Source organism: Glossina fuscipes, unplaced genomic scaffold (genome assembly GCF_014805625.2).
Source record: "Glossina fuscipes isolate IAEA_lab_2018 unplaced genomic scaffold, Yale_Gfus_2 59, whole genome shotgun sequence".
NCBI classification, from domain to species: domain Eukaryota; kingdom Metazoa; phylum Arthropoda; class Insecta; order Diptera; family Glossinidae; genus Glossina; species Glossina fuscipes.
Window position 1 is genome coordinate 1,850,911 of NW_023998431.1, and position 24,682 is coordinate 1,875,592.

The 24,682-nt window shown below is 33.5% G+C and overlaps 1 protein-coding gene across 1 annotated transcript in view; it reads right to left on the minus strand.

The window, feature by feature from the left end:
• The window catches only part of LOC119637428 (mast cell protease 2-like), a 41,991-nt gene extending 30,229 nt beyond the window's left edge, over positions 1-11,762 (minus strand). Inside the window, exon 1 of the mRNA XM_038033448.1 lies at positions 11,380-11,762. Coding sequence (XP_037889376.1) covers positions 11,380-11,391 — 12 coding nt within the window. The 5' untranslated portion in view covers positions 11,392-11,762. The remainder of the gene's footprint in view (positions 1-11,379) is intronic.
• Positions 11,763-24,682: the final 12,920 nt, after the last annotated feature.

The window sequence follows — 24,682 nt, forward strand, 5'->3', positions numbered from 1 at the left end:
ATTAATTCATAAAAGTTGAGTTTATATACAAATCAATCTTACCGACTTTGGACTAGGCATGTATATTTAATGAATATAATCGAATCTAAGGCTTCTCAAGAAACATATACCCTTTAACGCGAGAAAGGCTTAATTGTTAATGCCTTATGATGATAAATTTTTATATGATACCAATTTGAACCACATGATATAACGTCTCCATATAAGATTCCTCACGAGTAGTAAGCCCTTCAGAAAGATTTTATAATAAAACTTCGTCCATAGTAACAAATTTCCCTGTAAAAATAATGAGTACCAAAACAAGTAAATAACCGCTGTGTTCTTACTTGTTTTAGAAACTAAGTGATTGTGAAATATTACGATAGATAGGATAAGGCCATTTTTTGAATTTCTTCCCATAACGGCATTTTTAGTAATTTAATCAGCCGATAGCCCTAGATGCTAGTGCTTTAAGACTTCAGTCTTAGAATTTATTCTCTGGCTAAATTTATAATAATAATAGTAATTTAATATTGTATAATATCTTATATCACAATATTAAAATATATTATTACAAATTTATAATACACTCAAACCTGTTTTTGTGCGGTCTTTTTTTATGCGCTTTTTTTTGTGCGATTCTTTTTGTGCAATTCTTTTTTTGTGCGGTATATGAATATCGACACATTGAATTTCGCCGAGAGGTTAGGTCAACCTGAACTGTGTTGGCATCACTTTTTTTGCTATCAGTGTGTATGTACACATTGCAACAGCCATTTTGATACCTATTGCATCAGCCTATTTCATTAGGCATGCTCAATGTTCTTATGCATATATTGCATCAGCCAATTTCAATATGTACATACTGCGCCATCTAATAACTTTAGTTAATTGCTGACGTTTTAACCATTAAGACAGGATTAATTTTATAGTGAGATTAAAGGTAAATTAATTGTTTGGAAAGCACTTTCTTGCTATTTCGTGAAGCTTTGACATATTTTCTAAGTGAGACTTTTTTTATGCGGTCCCTCTCTACCGCATAAAAAAAATTTTCTTTAATATGCTGTGAAAAATTATTTCTTATAGCTATTTATGAAGTTTTTGAATATTTTTTTTTGTGCGGTTTTTTTTCTGCGGTCCCTATCTACCGCACAAAAACAGGTTTGACTGTAATATGAAAATGATTCGGGAATAAAAGTTTCATATTGAAACTGAGATTTCATACAGAGATTTTAGTGAATTCGCACTATATTGGTTTGTCTTTCGAAAAGTTCTCATAAAAAGTAATGCCTTGACATAAGCCGCTTATTTTGAAAGTCGAACAAGTCGGTTTAAGTTTATCTGTAGGATTCTAAGCGTACAGAAACTTTTAGCATAAATTTTCCGGCAACTGGTTTTGAGATTTATTAAATTTAAAATCAAAAAGTTCCAACGACACACTGCCGCAATTACTCCTTCTTTAATCGTGTTGTTCTTCCCTTGGAACAAACTATTTAGAGCGGCCTTTTTGATCCTTCCAGGTTTTTCGAATTCTCCATCGTATGTAGGTAGAAAAAGCGTACTCCCCTCTTTTCTCCCTTCCTCACTTATAATTCCTCCGGTGTCCCACTTTGACTTCATGGAAAGCAGATGTTCACTTAGCAGCTATTCAAATATAAGATCAGAACATAATTTATATATCGCACGTTCACAACTGCTAAACTTATATCAATTAAATAATGTTCATGATATAAAGAATCGGTGATCCACCATTTTCCCAATACTAAGAAGGAAATTTAATTTATTCTCATATTCTCAATGCCTTACTACCAATAAACCGAGTTAATGTAATGCAGTTTTTAATGTAAACCGCCGGTTAATATACACGGTGGTCAACGTTTTAAATAAATATTTCAATATTTAATGTAGTGATGCATAAAAATCCCAAAAATAAGATCTACTTAAAAATTCAATTATATAGCATGCGTACACATGCATGGACGTGCCGTAAGCATGCACATTTATTTTCAATTTAATGTGAATCTTGAGCTCCCTAAGCTTTAAAATTAATGCTCTCTAATGCCCATCATTAATCGAGATGCTAGTAGTAAGCCAACCAAAAATTTAATATCATTGAAAAGCCTAAATATTAGGTAGTCTAAAAAATCTTAAGTCATTTAACAAAAATAGCTTTGCAAGAACAACGACAAGGAGCACACGTCAAAACTGGAAGAAGTAGAACTAGAAGAACCTATAAAGTGTATAAAATGCTGATCAGTTGGGCCGTTTAAATCGAGTCTATTCATTTTCATCCATCCATCCGTCTGAAAGTTGGTTGAAAGGAAAACAATAAACAAGTCGAGGCACAAAATTGAAACTTAACACAATATTATCTTATTTGACGTCCTAGATCGTCAAAACCAAGTCGAAAACCAAGTCTCACAGTCCATGATAAACGACGACATATTAAATTCTGAAAAGTAAAATGATATTGATCAGCCAAGTGAAACGTCTCCGCTTAATAACAATATATTTCATAATATTTGTAGTGGAGGAAAAAAGCTTCGTGAGAACCTGATTATTTGCTTTGTAATCGTATTAGGCCTGAAAACAGATAGTTAGTTAAATTTAATATATCTAACGCCCTTAGATGTGGCAGTTAGTTGGTTGGTTGGTTGATATAAAAATATGACGCTTCGGCAAAAGCATTCATATAACGAACATATTAAAATTAACAATAACAATAGCGCTATGATAATTAGTGATAATAATAATTATAAACATGATAAGCATGATAAGATTGATACTGATGACTGACGTAATTATGATGAGAATGCGGATGCTTAAAGTTCATTAACGATTGCACGTCGTATATCGGCGGAGAGAGAAACATATGAAAACAAAACATTTAAATGTAATAAATTAAGAACAGAAAACGACCGCAAAATGTTGGTTTACATGTTTTCAAGGTAAAAAAAAAATAAATAAATAAATAAATAAATAAATAAAGATAAAATGAAATCGAAGAAAGCAACAAAAAAAATATGAAACGAAATAAAATAAAGCTACACAAAAAAGATAAAATGAAATAAAATCAAGCTACAACAACGAGCACTAACTGACCGCCAAGCTTCAATTCATCAGTTGAAAAGTTATTATGATTAAGCCGTTAAAAAGTAAGCAAGAGGGAGCAAAAAAAAAGAGGAAAATAAAAAAAAAAAAAAAAATATTGGGGAAAAGGTGGTTTAAAACATTTATATCAGACAAACGGGCACACACTTATCGCAAACAAACCTGGCATTATTACTAGCAAATAATACACTCAATCGAAACCAAATATAAATACAATGCATTAACAGGAATTAAATGAGCAGCACAACAATATTATTGGAAAAAAGAAAAAAAAGGAAAAAAAAAAGAACAGCAAATATTTTAACAATTGATTAACAACAATTATTTGATTGTTAAGCAGAGTCAAACATTGCCATTCGTACACGTGCTTGTAGGCATATACGGATGCAGTCTATATGCATTTTATAAAGTAGCGAGGCTTTCTCTGATTTTTTTTCCATTCTTCGCTTATTTATTATTTTAATCCTCAGGTTAAATGTTAACTACTCAACTGCTCTTTCTGGCTAACAATGTTGTAGCTGTTGCTATTGTTGTTTTTCTCTTCTTTCCTTTTTTTTTTTTTTTGTTCATTGTATGGCTACATTAAACATTTAAATTATTACTTTTACATATTTGCCAATTATTCACACACTTTATATAAATAAATGCTATACATATGCACACAAATATGCTTAAACATCCGAACAAGCTGCAACTGTAACGAAACATTTACAACGGCGTGCAATCGCGTAAGAACAATTTGTTTTTTTTTTTTTTTTTTGATGCGGTGCAAAATACCGCACATAACATTCATAAAGGTGTGAGTAACACAATAATTTGCTATATGTTGCATAGATACACACACATTCTACTGTTTATGTATATTTATCAATACAATGACAATAACAGTAATAACAAAAACGACGGATGTGGTAGCGCCATAACAATGTTCTCAATTAATAACACAAGCAAATGGACCAAAACGTAACAAAGACAAAAAAAAGAAAAAATTTATAACCGAATTTACAGGGATTTCATTAACACTTGCAACACGCATCCAAACGCATCTCACTACAATGCATATTCAAAATGTGCTTATTAACAATAATAGCTCAAATAAAAAATTCGTGGCATTACAAACTTCCTTTTGTGAGATCATAGAAAATACTAATCGATAACTCAGATATAATTCGTATATCATTGGTTGGTCATAACGAATTTTCGTACATTTCTTTCGTTCTTAATGGTCCCTTTGATATGGATATTAAATAAAAAGGCTTGGAGCGTAAAACGCTAATAGTGATAGTACAAACTTAAAAAGTAATTGATATTATTGAAAAGAAAATTTTCTTAAATAATTTTCTCCTTAAATCAATTTTAAAGATGAAAAGTAGGTTTTACCAAAATAATTGTTATATGATTGCACATAAACGTTTGATACGTTGTCAAATACATGTGAATGGGACAAACATGATCTTCCACTTTTCAGCTCATTTTAATGGGAGCTTGTTTCTATGTAATATAGAGCTTCTAGGATTTTCGGCCGAAAAACTGAATCAAGTGATTTGCAGAGGTAGTTAGATTTTATTGGCGAATTCAGAGAGCAGAGGGTGAAATAAGTAGGTGTCGAACTCCGCAAAGATGCTTCAAAACTTCCTATGCAAACATTCACAATTCAAGACGAGGCAATAAAAAATGTGTATGGTCTGACATCGTCGCTGTCATTTCTATTGATCAAGTCTGGACGCTTGATGGGTATTATGCTTTTCGATCGCATTAACAGCTGACAGCAGAGAGTGGTATGACTTGCCTTCAGTCCACGATGCATGATTCCTCTCCAATCTCAGCAAGCACAAAGTATCAAACACAAAGTAGGTCCATTACAAATTTTCACGCCATTTGACCATCACGGATCGCATAATATCGTACATGACTTACTTTCCATCGTCTATTATTAATCTCTTCAAATGCGACTCCACTAACCTCTTCTCCGTTAATTCATGTGGTACCAAAACATCCATTTTTTTTGTGTCCACTTCTAAGCAAATAATTCAAACTTGCTTTTGGTCAGTCTCCCTCTCGGTTTTTTGAAGGATATCAATGACTCGTTGATCGAAGAGTGTATCCCGTTTTCGACATTGAAATTTTTGGGGCCAAGGGAATTTTGGCAAGTGTTATTGGCTTGATCGAAGCAAGTTTGTAAAATATAGGGAGCTGCTAAGAAATTTGTCTTATTTTTAAAGCGGACTTATTTTCGACCAAATTAGGAAATGTCACAATGACACCTTCCTTGAGCGCTATAGCTTCACTTGATAGGATCAGTGTTGGCAAAACCCTCTATTAAGTAAAACGACACGAACTTTTTCTTTGGCGTAATATAAATATAAAATAGACTACAAATGATTTATGTCTTCATATCAATAAACTAAAGTTATATAATATATTTAGGTGAAGGTTGACGTGTCAAATTACTTTAGGTGAATGCTCTATACCTGCTACGAGTATGAGCAGGTTTTTGATCCAATTTGTATTCGCCTGCTTAAGGCGTAAAAATCCCAATGGAGAGCTAGACTTTAACATAAACATAACATAAACATCCCAAGCTTATGTTCTTAGATAAAGTTTACAAGCTCGCCCGGACTATTGAAACACTTAAATAAACTCAATACTTCAGAACGATAAAGCTGCCGATATCAGTTCAAACCTTAATGTAAATTTAATTGTGCAAATATATAATATATCTGATCAGATTATATTTGTAATTACTTAAGAACAAAACCAACGATATTTTTTTCTTTGCTTCCACGATTGGTTTTAGTATTCAAAATTATGACTCGAATATCAATTAACTACATAAGAGAATAGAATAGAAGAGAATATAAACTTGTTTGGAACGTATATTTGCGGGCGAAATTCCAATCAAAACCTTCTTTAGTTCAAAATTCTTTAGATTTCAGCTTCACGTTTCTGTGTGGGTTTTTTTTTTTTTTTTTTTTCTTTGGAGAACAAAAATGCTATTAAAATCCATTACGTAATATTGATTCCTTTCCTTTGTCCACACTCTTACGCTGATCACCTGCAGAGCACACACGTTACAAATGCCATGAGAGGCATTAACAAAAATGTAATCCATGAATATAACCGAGCATGTATTTTTTCATCGCCACATGGACAACATAACATTTACTGAATATTTTCAACGCACCGAAGTAGGCATCGGAGACTCTCTACTTTTTATATACTTTTAGGCACGCACAAGCTTATGCGGGACAGCGGAGTTTATTTAGCATCTGATTATCTTTCATGCGTGCGTCTATCTGTAACAGGATATTAAACACCACTGAGGTGTGGGCTCGGAACTTACTTGCAATGCATATTATTTTTCAATTATATAAAACGGACATTTTCTTTTTTTTCTATATTGCTGGTATAATATGAGAACAGATATATTAGGATTTATTGTGTTTGTTTATTATAACAGATACTTCTTCCCACTAAATATACCGCAGCACGTGTCAGTTTTAATTATTATTTCGAATTTGCTTAAGTACAGTTGACTTCCGTATGATTTAGTGGTTAGGACCTTGGGAATATATTCTGAAGCGACAGGTTCAATCAATCTGGTAAACTTTACTTTAATGCTGATATTGTTTACATAAAATTATATCAAAATTTGTTGAAGAGGTCGCACATGCCTTCGACGCGGTTGTGTTCACGTTGTACTGACGATTTCTTACCAAACTTTTTCGCTTTTGCATGGTTTTCCAATCGCATGAAGCTAGCAAGTAACGAATTTTTTTGTTTTCTGGATATAAAAAAATTTGCAAATGATTTCGGCAGCCGCATTTTTTTCTCTCTGGCTATTCCGTGGCTGTGTTTTGAGAGCATGATTACGTTCTCAAAGTATCATCAAGTTATACTATATATGTGTAAATATATTGATAAAACAGGCCCGTTTTTATATAAAAATACCAAAGTCTTTAGTTGAAGTTTGCTTGGCCAACAACCTGATAAAGCAGGACAGTTTTTATATGAAAACATCAAAGAGTTTATTCGAGGAAGGTTTTGTATCGAATGAAAATATTTTTTTTATTCTGATTGATAGTGTACTTAAAAACTATATGGTTTGACTTTGTGTTCGGAGACAAAGTACAACATGTATAACAAAGTGTACGTTTATCTATACACGTATATACGAAAATGGATGTGCGCTGCATACATGAAAAAAAGCCGCGAAGACGGCGTTCACAAGGTCCAAAAACTCGACAATAAGGAAACGTAGTAGGGAATGAATCTGTGCATTGAGAGACACACAATCGCGTGCTAGTCGAATAGAAAGGCAACGTACACGAAAAAAATGGATCAAAAAGATTAAGAACCATACAGTTGAGTGGATATGAAATTGATAATTTTCGTTTAAAAACGATCGGCAGGACGAGCAAATGCAGCTGATGAACAGAGAAATTTGATTTTGATTGAGCCCAAAGCGGGAGAACTACACCTTCAGCTTTAAATTTACCCTTAACTACATAAAATATTTAACCACTTAGTTGCAATATTAAGAAAAATCCTGATCTATGCAAAGCACTCCATGCATGAAAACCAATTATTTGCGATGTATAAGAAATCAGTCACAAGCAGTAATTCGGACATTTGAAAATTTGCGAGGAAAAAATCATATTTTTGGTGGTGCGTTGATTTCATTATCTGGAGATTTCGAGCAAATTTTTGTAGCAAAAGCATTTTCTCACAGTTAACATTTTGTCAACATAAGCATATCATTAAACCTATGGTACTATATGACAGATTTGTAGCATGGGTTTAACGTGGATTCCTGCCATGATGGCTTAACCCCACGGTGGCGCAAGCCACTTTAAGCGTAATATACGCCCCCTGGTGAGTTAAACAATCCCCACAGAGTAGGGGCCTAAGCAGCACCAGAGTTCAGAACAGTTTATTGGGTATGGTTCAATAAACCCATCCTGGTCAGTGTTGAGGCCTATCCGCAGCTCGATTTGCTCCACTTTGGCATGGAACGGGTGAAAACCACAACCACCACGAAGGGCCTCCCCAAGCAGTCAGGGCTCACAAATTGATCAACTTTATGCGTTCAAAAAGGGAAAGAAAAATGCGCTTGCTTCCACCATAAGGTTTCTGCAAGCGCAGGTTGATCAATTACCACCATTACCCGCAGGCATCCGTGGACATATAATTTAAAAAGTGTAAAGTAGGCAAAACGGATAGAAAAGCCTACCGTCAAATCCCTTTTATATCATCCATAATTCATGCAGAAAATTATCAATATTATGTAGAGTAGGGATTTAGTATAATAGGCCAAAGATAAGCTCTACGTCAAATTCCTTTTTATATCATTATTAGTAAAATAGGTCGAAGGGTAAGCCTTCCGCCAAATACCTTTTACATCATTATTGGAAAATCGTATTTAGTTTTAGTTACGACTTTTTAAAATTTCAATCCCATTATATACCCGCAGGCATACGTGGCTATTGTGAGCGGGTCCCTGACCCCCGTGGCTCACAGTTTAGACTATAAAGCAGCCTTAGGCATACTTTACGCAGGTGAAAACAGGCCACTCTTGCCTTTGGATTAGCCATGCCATCCCGGTAAGCCAACCCCAGAACTACCCTTCATCGAGATATATAAGTCTCGGGCATTGCACTGACATGGCAGGGGCGATCTACCATGCACTCACTAAATTACTATCTCTACGCACTTTTAACCAGTTACCAGCTGGTTACAATTTCCTAGGTAGTAATGAGCTTCTTGAGTAAAGAGCTCATCTTCCAAAGGTCCAAAGCAAACTGAAGCAGGAAGATTGATAATTGAACAATCACCTCGAAATTGAAATGAGGAAACGCGAGACAACTTGCAGAATTGGATGCATACGATACACACATTTACAAACATAAACAGATTTTAATAAAGTTAAAATTAAACAAACAAAAATACGCACAATATAGTTAGTTATTCATATAAGGGCTTTTCAAAATAAAACTTTATAAGGGAACCGCTGAAAAAAGTGGTTTGGTCCAAATCATTTTCAAGAACATTCGTCCTTAGAGCAAAACACGTCTGTGTACCGAATATCATCGAAACAACTCAAAAACTACTAAACGGACTATATTGGCATACAAAAAACAAAGCGGACGGACAGCCAGACGAGATTAAATGGATTTAGAATATAATTTTAAATCGATCGGCATAATAAAATCTAGGTCTATCTCAGGACCTTCTGAATATTGCACACATCCGTACCACAAAGATTATATGGTATAAAATCTAACGGTTTGATGGTCAGTATTGTAATATCCAATATTTAGCAATATTGTACGGATCTGTAACCACATCAAACAAACGATAATCATCATTGGCCATTTGCAGACAAAGCGTATGAAAGGACTTATCACGCACGCTATTGTTTGTGCAGCCTTGCGATAACCTGATAGGCAAATTATGCCGAGTCAGAAAATATATTGCTAAGAAGGTCCTTTGCATTGATTCAATCGCATCGCAGTATGGCATCTGTAGCTAGATTCCCAAATAAACAAAGCGTATTTTAAAGCCGTCTTAATTAAAGCCGTAATCAGTCATCTAGTTAAATAAATATCGTCAAATTTCTTACTCCACTCACTGCTCATGAGTCTGGAAAGTGATTGGATTGTGTTCACAATTCCTTCCATATGGGAATTGAAGACAATCGCCAAATCTCCAAAAATAGAAATATTATTAAGCATGTAATCACTTATGTAATATGCAGCGGATAACATGTCACGCTACCAAATGGACAACTTTTTACGATTGTGAATGTAGTCGATACAATTCCGCCATATCTCTGCTAAAAACTATTATTATCATCATAGAACCTTTTATTATACTGATCGATTCAGAATCACTTTCTAATTCGACCCAAGTCTGCCTGTTCGTCTCCCAGAATGAAGCTTAATAGGGTGAAAATCGACTCGAATTTTCAATATTTCGTGATGGAAATTGACTCATTATAGTAAATTGGCAAATAAGAATTTTCATGAAACGTAAACCCTTATATGTCAAAATAGCCGAATTGCTAATTTTTTTTCGTTGAAATATTGTTGACAACACATGGGAATATTTCTTGGCTCCGCTCCATATAAGCTGTCCTATGAGTAGTAAGCTCTTCGGAAAAAGGCTTAAGTTTTGATACCTTATGATGAAAATTAATTCATAGTAGGATTTAAGATCAACAATTAACGTAGGTAGATAGATAATTTGGATATAGATCTATTTTTTTGGAACGCAACGTATGTAGGCGCTATCACGAAACACAAACTCTTAACCTTCCAATATGCGAGCTTTCATGAAAATTATGGATTTGCATGAAACTAATTTTGGTGTTTTGTTACTAAAACCAACGAATAGCTGCACTCGGCGAAGTAGTGTATGGCATGTAACCGCATGTAATGGCCGGCGCAGTCCCACCATAATGATTTTACTTATTTCGAATATAAATTCGCTAATAGATGTTTTAGGCAAAATCTTGTAATCGATTTTATGGTAAACAAGCGAGCACGATAATAATGGCAATTTTGTGCGGCCTCCTGCTCTTGTTTGAAAAGCAAGGGACTAATATAACAACCATGTCGAATAAGCCTCAAATATTAAAAGAATTTCTCGAAACAAATTAAAAATCTTGTTTATTGAAGATGACTGTTTCGTTATTTAAATGAGGATACAGATCTTTTTTCTTGTAAATTGGATATTATTCAATTTCAAACTTCAAGCGTAAATTGGTGTTTATCTCTGCAGTGAAGATAGTACACACCTTACTTTAATGTGATGTCCAAGTTATGAATAAATAACAATAATTCGTAAACTTAGGTACACTTTCGTTATATCCTCACTAAATGTGTTGAATAAAATAGTATAGTGGATGTTGAAAGTGTAAATAAAGTAAATAATTTATAGTTTATAGAAATAATAGTAGAATAAATGTAAATATCCTAAAATTTTCGAAAGCGTATTTAAACATTTTTTTCTGTTAAAAAGCTTTAATTCAGACACACGCAGACGCATAAGCTGATATGAACTAGTGCATGCATGTTTGTATAAGTAGTGTATAAGTTTATCGCATGCTCGATACTATCAACGTATTATAACATATATGTAGAATATCGTAGTAATCTGCAAGTTTAATTTCGCGCTTGTCTATGCAATAAATGTGCAAAGTGTTTAATTAGGCAAATATAATATTTATAAACTGCGGAAAATGTTTGGAAAGTTTATTGTACCCACAAAAATAATTATTATACATACTCTTGTGTGCATTATTAATATATTTGGTCGAAACAAATCAACGCAAGCGTTAGTGTTATATTTTTATATACTTCATCAACATCGATGGACGTATGCTATAGATGGCTATACTAGATACATTCTTTCGTTATGTAACACGCAGAAATACTCCGCAGGAGACTATATATATCTGCGTCCATACATTTCTCTGTCCATCTGGTGCCGGTGGACGCTCTCTTGTTGAAACGTTCAAGATTGTTATCAAGGTTTGCTTACAAGTTGTTGATTGTGATTGCTCTACGATCTACATATTCACATCTATCATGGTCATCTTAAAAGCAATTGCAAAAATGGTTTCGCTTCTCAAAAATAGCCTCAATTAAGAAGTTAACTTTTTTCACATATTATACCTAGGAATGGAATGGATAGTAAATGATTGTGTACAACATTAAAAGTAGTCATCAAAAAAACTATAAATTAAACCATTGGCGGTCTTATGTTGCGACAATTGCCTTAGCAAACTGTGTGAGGTCAGTACATTAAGATGACTATAATTGGTAAAAAAAACTTCCAGATTTTCAGACTTTTACTTGAAAGAGATAAGTATCCAAAATTCGACTCAAGATGAGTATAACTTTCGTAACTTGTTTAACGAAATTATCATTGCGGTAAAACACTGAAAATTTAAATAAAATTTATGTCCAAAAAATATGAACTTTAATTAGATTACGAAGTGTTTTTTTTTTTTTTTTTTTCACTCTCGTTATAAAGAGTACTAAAAAAAAATTTTTAAACTAATATTAGGTGTTTGGAAAAATTTTGATCACTTTCTTACTTGAAAAAGTTATTTGTTATGGAAAATTGATTGATACAACATGAATTAATCAAAATGGCGATATCATGTCGAAAGAAGTTATATTCATTTGGCAGTGATCTACCCTCCGATTCATTTACACACTTCTTCAAGCTTGCGGACCCTCGTGCCATCCAGGCTTTGGTGAGTGTGGTAGAACTTCCCATTCGAGGCGCAACAGTATATATTGGGCAACTTTTGTCACAAGTGGCCAAAAACTGACATTTTCAGTTAATTCGTGTCGCCATTTTTTAAACCGCTGAACACAAAATCAACAATTGGAATATGATGGAGCAGCATCACCATGAGCTTCTGAATATGTTTGGTTGGCTGCGGCAACAGATTTCTTCAAATAAACAATAAAAGTAATGACTTTAGAAGAAGAAGAATTTTGAGCGCTAGACGATTAGCGTCCGCATACGTCGAATAAATCAATAATATTCAATGGAAAATAGTTATTTTATGTAGACGAAGGTCAAAACGACGAAGGAACTCAACCATTATGTACACTGGTGTTTCTCATATCCAGATTTTTACCTGATCAAAATTCTTGCAAACACCTAATGTAGTAACGACTAACACAACTTTAATATTTATGTTCCTGCATATATGTTTTACATCAACTAATCATAAGATAATTGCAGCATATTTTAAGGAACCTAAACATTTAATACGAACGACTTTGTAAATTTATTTATAAATTAAAAATACATCGCAATTGATAATATGAATTAGTCAATAAGTTAAGTCATCGCTGCAAAATTCATCCACATAATAATGACCAAATTTCGCAAGATTCCCTATCCTAATCTATTTTGAAAGAGGTTTAAATACTATTGTCCGGTAACACCGATCGTTAAGTGCCCTAGTGTTCTTCAGTCATATTCATGTTATAATACCAAATGTAACGAATTATTTCCATATGAAGCTCCATGGGGACTGGGCCCAAAACGTTAACTCACGAGACCGTAATATAACAAAATTAATTTTCATAAAAGAGCTCCGACTAATAGATCCATGTGGTCTGAAATTAGCAAAGTATAATTTTTATTACTAGTTTATTGCATGTATTTTGATCAATTTTTTCACTTAAAGAAGACATTCATTCAGTTAGACAATTTGCTCAATTTATATTAATGAAAATATTTCCAATCATTTTCTACAACTTTTTCTTATCTTTCGGACAAACGTGACGATAACGTGTCGAAAGAACGCTATTGGTTTGATAGCGATCCAATTATCAACCCGTTTTCGCCCTTCTTCAACATAACAATAATTAGGTTGCTTCCATTATCCTTACCGTCATTCGAGAAACGTGGATTTATTCTTGGTGTTTCCTTCCCAATTAAGAGAAGCTTTAATGGCCCTAATCGCTTACGGATCCGCTTTATTTTCATTAAGCTTAGTCAATCAATGCAGTTATAATTATGAGCTGTTTAGGAGTTGTTTGCAGAAACCTTAATGACATCTATTTTTTAATCTCAATATAAGGCTTTTTAAATTCTACCAAAAAAAATTAAAAAAAAACTATTTTTAATACGCGCGATTTGCATATGTCGTATTTAAATTAACTTGCAATCTTAACATCTCGTTATGATTGGAAGATGAACAGGTGTTTTTTATTGTTATCGGTCGCCAAGATTTTCCGTGCTTGCCATGGCTTAGGAGTTCACTTGCAACGTGATTCTGCACTGGTTGTGGGTGCGCCTCTGCGCTAGTTGCGTACATGGTTTGTTTCTTTTTTCTTTCCTATTTATTTATACATAAATAATTATTTAATTTTTCTTTTTTCTTTACTTCTTCTTATATACTTTATACTACTTTTTAATAATAATTAATATAAGATTTACTTCGAAAATTCGGCTGTTAATTAATTTTAGCTGAGTTTCACGTGTAAATATATAAATATCGAAATCGTGTGCCTACCGAGCCATGCTGCATCGGCCAGAACAAGCAGCACTTGAAAAGCCGCTATGCGTGTTGAGCGGTCTAGGTGCGGCAGAACTTTCTATTTGAGCTGCAACAATGCATCCAGAACAATTGGTGCAATACACATTAATCAAAATATTTTCCTTCATTTTCTACAAGTTTTTTCCATCTTTCGAGGAACATGGCGATACCGCGTCGAAAGAACGATATCAGTTTGGCAGCGATTCAATTATCTACCCATTTTCAAACTACTACTACAAGCCAACCAACTCTGGCTGCATCCATCCGAATACGGGGCATTCAGAAGACGTCTTCTGATTCTAGCTGCAAACAATGCATCCTTGACAACTCTTGCGATGTGTGGCCGAGTATTGTCATGCAAGAGGCTGACTTTAAGTCTGTTAACCGCGATTGCTGGTCTTTTTTGCGACAATACATCGTTCAATTTGTTCAATTGACGTCGATAGACATCTGCACTAACAGTTTGATTTGGTTTAGTCAGCACGTAATACACTGTACCTTCCTAATTACACCATATGCCAAGCAAAACTTTATGATCATGAATATTCTACTTCGGTGTCGATGTGGATCGCACTCCTGAACTAGTCCATACTTTTTTCGCTCATAGTAGGTCCACTTTTCATCACCAGTCGCAATACGCTACAGAAAGCTGGCAGGCAATGAAGTCGCGATGCTAGAAGAGTTCGAAATCTTTGCCATCGCATGATAACGTCTAGAAACAGTTGATTTATCAACTGGCAAACTGGTATTTTGTGCAGATTGATGTGAATTTAACCCTTGTGTTTTTCGCATTACTTTATCATTTTTATCATCAGGATGTCAATGATTAAAATACATGCAAGCACCTGTTATAAAAAATCACTAATAAACAGAAGATTTTAAGATGGACTTGCCATTTACTGAACCGACCGATTTAGAGACAATTTCTCAATATTGTTTATCCGATGTCTCTCCATTTATTGTATATAAAATCTTGGATGGATAGAATGGATAAACCAACACAAGTTGATTCAGAAAACTGGCCTGAGTAGACCGATATAATAAAAAATGGCTCATCATTCTGAATTTTCCGTAAATTAGCTCAAATCTAATACATATATGCTATACCATAAGTGGCATGGGGTTTAAGTGTGTTACAACTTAATCTAATCACTTATGGGATCTTCGATGCGTATTTTCACGCGTTAAAATCATTTGACAAATATATATGTAGTTTTTCGTAGGCAGAAAGCAAAAAGCAGAGCATTCCGAGTATTCCGTGTATGTTCCCTAAATACTTTTATGTTCCTTCTGAGATTACAAGATTCCGCTTAATTTAAAAATTTCGAAAAATACGAATTATTTTCAATGTTTATCGCCATGTTCAGCAGTAAATATTTCATTTGTAACGTACTGTTCGGATAGAAATCTAGAAGGAAAAAAATTTATATACAATTTTTTGTTTTTTTTATATTCACAACTCTCAGAAAAGGGAGCTTCAGAGACTTTACAAAGTAAAATTCTGAATCGATCTAGGTACGCCTGCGTGTCTGTGTAGTATAATTAATGTTCGCACATCAAATTTGGCAGATGCGTTGAACGCATTGTACGGAATATGGTATTGAAAATAAGCCAAATTGATGAAAGGACGCGTGCGCAGTGAAGCAAAATATGGAAACAACTCTCTTTTCCTCATTGCTTGTACTTTATAATGGATAGATTTATAACTATTTTATGGAGAACTATACTATTCGTGTATAAAAATGAACAAATGCGACCACGCCTACTTAAAGTTACAAATGAACAAATATTTTTTACTTTTTTACAGTTTTTTGCTCACTACTCGTAAGTTAAACAAGGCAGAATGCTGAAAGATAGCGATGTAACGGAAACCGTAGTGGCTGGTGGGTATTAAAGATTGACCTTTTTTCTCGTTCCTCGTGAACTACACGAATAATGGAAAAGGCCGCATATGGATGATCTGATAGCACTTGCATAAAAATGGGTAATGTCGACCATGATCACTCAATATTATAGGGGATCGAAATTTCACTTTCTCTAGGTTATTTTGACTCAGCCACAGGCTAAAGTAATTTTCTATCGTTTTTACGCAACATCCTTGGTTTCCATCCTGTTGTTCACTGAAATGAGTAAACAAGCAAGCGAAACATGACGGTGCCGCTTACAAATATCACGTAAATAGAAGCATAAGAGAAACCTATGAACTTCAACGTAATTTCGCTAAAAGTATGAAATTTGAACGATATCATTTTATAAATTTTGCCTGAGGAAATTCAAATTGTTTGCTTGAGCTCTTAGCTGTAATCAAGGCGTTGCCCCAATGCCCCAAATGCCATATAATGAAAAACCAAAATTAATTTATTCATTTTAACATCTATTTATGTATTTTATTTTGTTTACACATGAAATTCAATTAACACAAATTAACAGCAGAATTTAAGACTCTTACAAATATATGTTATGCTAAGTATTATTAATAATTATTAAAAAGTACTTAAAGAAAAATAGAGAAAAAAATAATAAAACAAAGAGAACAAAATTCATGTATAAATGAACATAGAACAAAAAACAAACGCATGTATACATCTAGCACAGAGACACACCCACAACCGTCACAAATCCTTGTTATAGGTTAATCCCCAAGCCATTGCGAACATGCAAAAGCTTGGCACCCGAAAATACTCAAAAAGTTTCGTTCAATTTTCGCATGCTATAAAGATATCGAGATTAGAAGGTAATCTAGCTACCGACGTAGGCAAAGCGCGCGTCGTTACGAGAATTGATTTGATAGTTTTTAATGAGTCCAATATTGAGATTCAACTATAGATAGCATTTAAATTTTTGCAAAGGACTCGAAAAGGATTGAAAAATTCGTAAAGGAAAAGTAAAGCTCCTCGAGAAACGAATCGGAACATTGAAGTTTATCTCTTCAAGTAATGGCGGCGACTCGATAGTACCATTTATTAACTTAATTAAGAAGGAAACACGGAGGGTAAATCAACTCTGGCAAAAACAATCTATTTTCGTAAAAAAAAATGACTAAACATGAATTTGATGTGGGTAAAGTTATATTGGAACCAGCAATAGAGAAGACAGAAATAGACTTATCGTTTGTCTTTTATGTGGATGTCCGACTGATAAGATTACTATTCTTAAAAGTACGAAAGACCGACAGGCTATGAAGATCTTGATCTTAAATCATAACTTGATCTTACACTATAATCTGCTAATCGACAATAGTATAACTTTTTAGCCCGTGCCCTACAGCGTAAAAAGAATCGCGATTTATTTGGTGTTTTGGAGTAAGAAAATAAGATTTAATGTTAAAATGTTTAAATTTTTAAAAGTAGCATATAGATAGATTTTTAATAAGTTTTTCAATATTTATTTCTGCACATCATTATATATCGCATAAGTATCGAGTGATACGAGGACACTGCTACTACACACTATAACCGAGAACCTCTGAAAAATTAGTTAATCATTATTACTTTTATTGAATGAAAGGCATTGCCTCCCGGGCTATTTGTAAAAGGTGCTCTTCACAAAACGTCATAAAAAATTGGCAGGAAGCATACACATAGATATTGAAGGCATAGACCACTGCACTAATCTTTATTTTTTATTTATTTATTTATTTTTTTTTTTTTTGGATGGAAGAGGTTATTAAATAAGCCTTAAAAATGTTTTTGAAAAATATGACAAAATGGCAGCACCCTAGCCATTCTCTGGTGATATGTTTAACTCAAGGTGATGCGGGGACAATCAGCACAACTGCTCCAAATTTGAATTAAAAAAAAAAACGACAAGATATAAAATACGTAGGCTTTTTTGAAAATATTGATTTTTGAGTAATCGGTGAATGTTTGAGTGTAAAATTTCTATTCTTCACCCACCAAAAAACACTTCATTTTATTAATAAAAAAAATTCTGAATTTGCTCTTCAAAAAAAATTCTACATAAATTGTCTGCCTGAGTTTCTGAAACTGTGTGTTGAGATAAACGCGTTTTTTATCACGGTAAGTTCTTTGTCAACCTATTCTCTTAGTCCACGATTCCAGGAGCATGAAAATGCCAAGTTAGAATATTCGTAATCTTTGTCCTTTCTCGGAGATTGCACAATGCAATTGCCCGTTTTGCAGCATCTGTTAACGAGCGCTTAGCTTTCTTGACCCGATTAGTTTTGATTTCGATGCACAATATATATGATTGGATACCAAATATTCATCTTCAAAACTTTACCGATACTAGGTACACAGTAATGTCAGTCGCTTGGACAGATATTTTGCTTACGAAATATCGTGAAATTGCAAGGAGAAAATTTTTTGCGGACAAAGAACTTTTTTCCACGTATTTTAGATTATTCAAAACCTCTACTAAGCAAAAAAAAACATCGGCTTTTGTTTTGATTTTTGCCAAAAATCCAATAAATTAAATAAAAAAAAAAAAAAATTATAAAATAATATCCTTAATATTATAAAAAAAAACAAGCCATAGCAGATCGTGATCTGAAATTTACCACAAAAACTGATTAAAGTCACTTCCATATTTTGCTTAAAAGTCTGCAACCGACGTGACCGCGATTAACAAAAAAGCTTAACAGTTTTTTACAATATTTTAACATTTATTCAGAAAAAAATTCATTTGATTTGTTTTTTTTTTTTGGTGTTTTTTGGTTCTCAGCATGTGTGCATAATTAAAAAAAAAAAAAAAAAGCAACTCAGATATGTTACGTGTCTCTTGTTATTATTTCAAATTCTTTTAACAAAATTAACTCATAGTTAAACTCTGTCTTTCCTCTTTATCATTACCAACAACAACTGAATATCCTTAGAAATGTTGAACTTTGCAAAAAGAAATTTTCTGCAAACTTCCGATAATAGCGCGAGTGAAAGCTTTTCCCACAAATAAATCTCTCTTCTCCTGCGCTCTTTCACTCATGTCATGTCACTTCTTTATACTCTCTCTCTCTCTCTTCCTTTCTCTCTCTCTCTGGCTCTCGCTATATACAAACAGAGTGTATTGCTTTTACCAAAGTACACTGTCTTCAAAAAGTATTGCGGCACTGCAATAACCTAACTAGCTAAGGTGAAGCACTTTTTAGGTTTAGCCGGGTCAAAAAAGATTTGTGCTATAGCTTCCTAGTAATGCATCGAATTTGCTCGTGAACCTAACTAAAGATAAAAAGAAACACCTCTTCTGAGCTATCACAACTCCGACATGTTTGACTGGAGATTAAAATAATTTCAAAGTTTCGTTTGGATTTGTGTCAATTTAGTTTTTAGAGCAAATTATCGTCATTCGCCCGCCGGTGTCTTAAAGATGACCTCAAACGCGTATTTACGTTTTAGATCAAAAACTTTCTTGCAAATATTTTCCAAGTCAATGCTTGGGTTTACTGAAGATTACTTCCCTTTTAATTTTTCCTTATTATGTCAATGTAGGACTTTCCGCGCAATGCCACCCATCGCCTTTTGCAATGAATGGCAAATTTTTTCGACTAAGAACAATATCTCTCTTTCTCTCTGTCTCTCTCGCTCGCTCTCTCTCTCTCTCTCTCTCTCTCTCTCTCTATCTGTGAAAGTGAAAAATTTATTTTGTTTAAAAAAATCATTTACTTTAAAATTGAAAGATCTTAAGAAAAAAGTTGTACGAGTTCCATATCGATCATAGAAGACTTAGTACAGTTCTTTGCAACAAAGATAATCTCCATAGAAAATGCACGCATTCTTGCTCAAATGGAACGGACTGGAATTATTTTAAACTTAGCTTCTTTTTCATCTCATATCTTGAAACTTTTTCAGGAAGTATGATCCCAATTTCTTCGTGTAAAACAAAAAAAAACAAAAAATTCAAAGTTTTCATCCTTTTGTCAAGTTATAAATAAGTTCACAATTTTCTTTAACACTTGAATGTTCATCTCAAATTTTACCCAAACTGTTTACCTAAACAACACTACATGTACACATCATATATAAAGTGGCATAGAAATGGTGGAATATAGTTGGAATTTGCATTTGCAACAGCTTCAACATTAATTATAATACGTTCTGACACAGCGAACAATTTCACTGATATTTAGATAACATTTTCCTTAATATCCATAATGTTTCTTACTTTCCTTGCCGAGCAAGTTTATCATAGTTTGCATACATTTTAAGTGCGTGTATTTGTATTTCATTAGTTCAGTACATATAACTGTAAGGCGATCAGATCTGCGCTTTTTCAGAGTTCCTTACCGCTTCTTACAACAAGATTCGACTGTTTTTTTTTTGTATCCCTCACTCAAAAAAAGTAGGCATGAAATTGATCTCAAAGAAGGAAAAGAGGACAAATATTGAGAAATTTGCGACATCTATTTTTTTTTTTTTAGTATGGATGTTAAAAAAGTTGTAATCATCTCAGAAATTCTCTCATAAAGTTGTTCTCGTTAAAGCGCAGCTGGAATACTAGTTGCTTTCCATTGCAAGCGCATAGATCGAAATGGTGGAACGTACTCTTACCAACCGATGAAGTCAACTCTGTATAACCTATCCCACTTGGGATATAAGTGTGTATTCAGTTTATGCGGATGTTGCATACATACACACAAAACACTTTCTGAATCGGTTTAAGTTTGCCTGCCCTTCATTGCGTTTGTCCGTGTGTCCGTCTCGTGCTCAACCTATAGATGGGAATTTCTAAAACATTGTTTTGAAAATTTGGTACGTCGAAGTGTTTCGGTCAAGGACAAACGTTATCGTGTCGGATCACTTTTCCGACCACTTTTCGTAATGCCTCACTTTGAAAGGTTCTTATATAAATAACATTAGAGTGGTGTAGAGTATTTAACGGTGTGCCGTGACCTGTTAACTTTTAAACGCTTGAATATTTCCAAATGGTTATAAATAACTCAAATCACTTGACTGATTAATCTTGAGGGTACGTTACATCACCGTAATCGTCAAATACGTGCCGGAATAGAATCAATAGCGAGACTGATTAATGACGAGATGCATAACGAAATTTTGAAACCAATTACATTGCTTACGTGTATAGTGAAATCCATATCGTCTCGCCGTGAATAGCGAATTGAACTTTTCGTGGCCTTTGTCGCACTCACTATGGGATTTGAATCTACATCTTCCGACTTTGTTGTCGCGAATCTTATTTACTCAGCTATGCGGCAGCCATGCGACATATAAACTATAAGGAAAGTTATTTAACGAATATAAGACAAGTCAAATTTAAAAGAAATTTAAGCCGGCTACATCCATACCAGGCGACTTATATTGCATATAACGGTTCGATGTGCGAAATAAATATCGCCTTTTAAAAGTTTAAAGGGCATAGAGTCCGCACTTTGAAACTTGGCCTATGACTTAAGAATGGGCCACACAAGAAGAGATCACTATATGTAAATTGAGAAAGAATGACTTCTACTTATTCAGATATATAATGCGTATTTTTCAATATTGAAACTATATATAATACGTAATAAAAGTAGAATATCCATAATGAGATGGCTACGGTAACATGATAATCTTCAAAACGTTTTCCTAACAAGACAGTGTTTTGTACGTACACTCTTTAAAGATGGTGTATTTACAAGTATAGTTTATTCTCTCCTACTCCGCTCTCTCTCTCTCCCTCTCTCTCTTTCTAACTCTCTCTATGCACATATAAAGCAGAAAAATATTATGAATATCCTGATTTTCACTCTACGCATCACATGTATATATGCAAAGAGACTCAACAACTTTTGTGGGTGGTGCCAAATTCAACAACGATAGTTAAAAATTCTTACGGTCTTATTTGTGAATAGAGTTAATGCAGTATATACATATATATCTACATATATATAAATATTTGTATACATGTATGCATTTGTGTGTGTTTAGTACTTTAAACACAATCAAACATAAGTAGTTACGTCTTATGCTGTGGTTAGAATTTGTTATTGCATTTGCTATTGTATGCCTGTACGTATGTGTCAAGTATGTGTGATACACGCGGAGCACTATCGTATTTACTATATTGTACTTTATGAGCATGGCTGCTAACAATATTTCTTCGTCTGCTTTCGGTAAGTCATTGTGGTTCTCTTATTCTTCATTTACTCTGCAAAGTGTATGCCTTAAATACAATACACTGACCAAAAAAAAAAAAAAAAAAAAAAAAAAAAAAAAATTCAAAAATAAAAAGAATATAACATTCTATTTTGTGCAAGACAAACACACACAAACACAAATCTAATTATATTATGTACTGGAAATTTTTGAGTTACTTGGTCTGGATTGGGATATAAATTAAATATATACTCTTTTGCATATATCTATGTGTATTTTTACAAAAAAAAAAGCAATGAAAAAAAATGCAAATACGTTTGCATGAAAATGTTTGAAAAAGCAAAAGAGAAACAGTGAGAATGTTTGTCACTCGTCTTTATGGTGCTGCACTTACTCACTTAGTTACTTATGCACTTGATAAGTGATAAATAATTTTACAGAGTATTATGTATAAGCCAGTATAAGTTTATAAGTATTCATAAGTAAATATTTATAATACTTACGAGTAAGTTAACCATATGCGTTTCAATGCGACAAAGTCAATATAAATCGTGCAATATAAACTACTTTCACTTCTGCTTATGAATTTTTACGAAAAACTTATTGCTCTGGAGTTCGCTTTTAAAAGCACAATTACAATTACTTCGCTACGTATTTATCATTGAAGCTGGAGGAGTTTTTCTAAATAATTTTTTTCTTTTCGAGCCTTTGTCTCGACAATTGTCTGTTAAATGACCTTGAGAAAGAAAACTTTGCTAACGTAGGATAAAACAAATGGGTCTTCCTCTCTCCCTCTCTCTCTCCCTCTCTCTCTTTCTATCTCTATCTCTTTCTCTTTTAAATGAAAAGCGAATTTTTCAACAGAGGCGTATACATCGCAATTTGTACAATGCGTATAAGAGGACTTGAAATCCTAAAGCGGAAAATATAATATTTTGAAAATTAATGTAAAAGTTAACAGCAAACAGTTAATTGCCCCCATTTAAAGGCTCTCTTACCCAAGAGCAGTTTATGACGATTTTATAATTTTTTTTAAAAAAACCAGAGATTTCCACAAGTATTTTTTCTCTTTCGTGTACGTAATGTACAAAAAAAATGAACCTCTTTTCCGTTAGCAGATGGGCAAGAATATAGCAAATCTTCTACTTATGAAGATGAAATGAAAAATATTCCTTGCGTTACACGATTATTGATAGAAAAAGTTAATGAGATATTGATACCACCAATGGCACGACTATCTACCGCCCGATTGTTTTGAATCATCTCAAAAAATCTTAATCTAAGAAAATAATTTGAATATAATGACCCATGTAATCCAATGAAAAAAATATATTTTATCGAATTTCAATCTAAAAGTTTTACTTTGCTACAGAAGCGGCCTTAAAGATTACGTTATTTATTTAGTAAAAGTGCAATAACATTACAGACTTCTATCGCCAGACTGTTCGATGGGGTCGAATAACTGTAACTTAAATATCGGTGAATACATCACTAAATGCTCTAAACGGTTGAGTACGATTTGATTGCGAGATTTTCACAAGCCAGTCATTTAATGCTGACCGTGCGTGTGTACGCAGGCTTTTTTTAAAAAATAAGCTGTCTCCACACAGGTTTCAGTCTTTTCGAGCATTTAATAATATAAAGAAAATTATTTTTAAGTAAAAACACACATTAAAATATTTTAAAGTAAGACGAAATTGCGGAAAATTGTCAATAAAATGATCCGTTTCAATCCATGTTCAATAGCGTCCGTCTGCCGGCCAAAACATGCCAATGTATAAAATTCCATCAAAATATCTCAAATATTACGGCTTGTTGGTTGGACACAACGAGATAAGATAGACGGACAGACGGACAGATGAGTTTAGATCGATTCACCAGTGAGTGTACATCAAGTCCTGCGTGTTCCATACATCCGCACAAACCTAATATACCCTTGTACCACAAGTGAGATAAGGTATAAAAGTTGATCGTAATAAAATAGAAAATAGAAAATTATTTTCTGCGTATAAAATAAATGAAACCTTTCTATTCCGAAGGATGTATTTGCAAACTACACACAACGTTTATTATAACAATTTTTATAAAAACAAAGCAACAAAGTTCTGGATTCACGAGCACAGTAAAGCTTTACACGACAACGAGATATGATTTCTGGTGTTCGGAGAAAAATCTTTTCCCTTAAAAACGGTTGCCATTCCGCAGAACGAGTTCCTTTACCTTTTCACATACGGCAATTTTCTTGATAAGCGAAAGGATATATAATTACAACGTTTCTAGGATCGGACATTCAAGTGCTTCTCTTCAACCTACAATTTTCAACGAAAATATTTCGAATGAAAACGTGAAATAATTGATGATGACCGAGGCTAATAGTACTAATAATCAATTATCGTTGATTAATAAACGTAAGGAAATATAGAAATATGATGACAAGTCTAGTTATAAATAAGTTAATTTGATTGCTTTATAA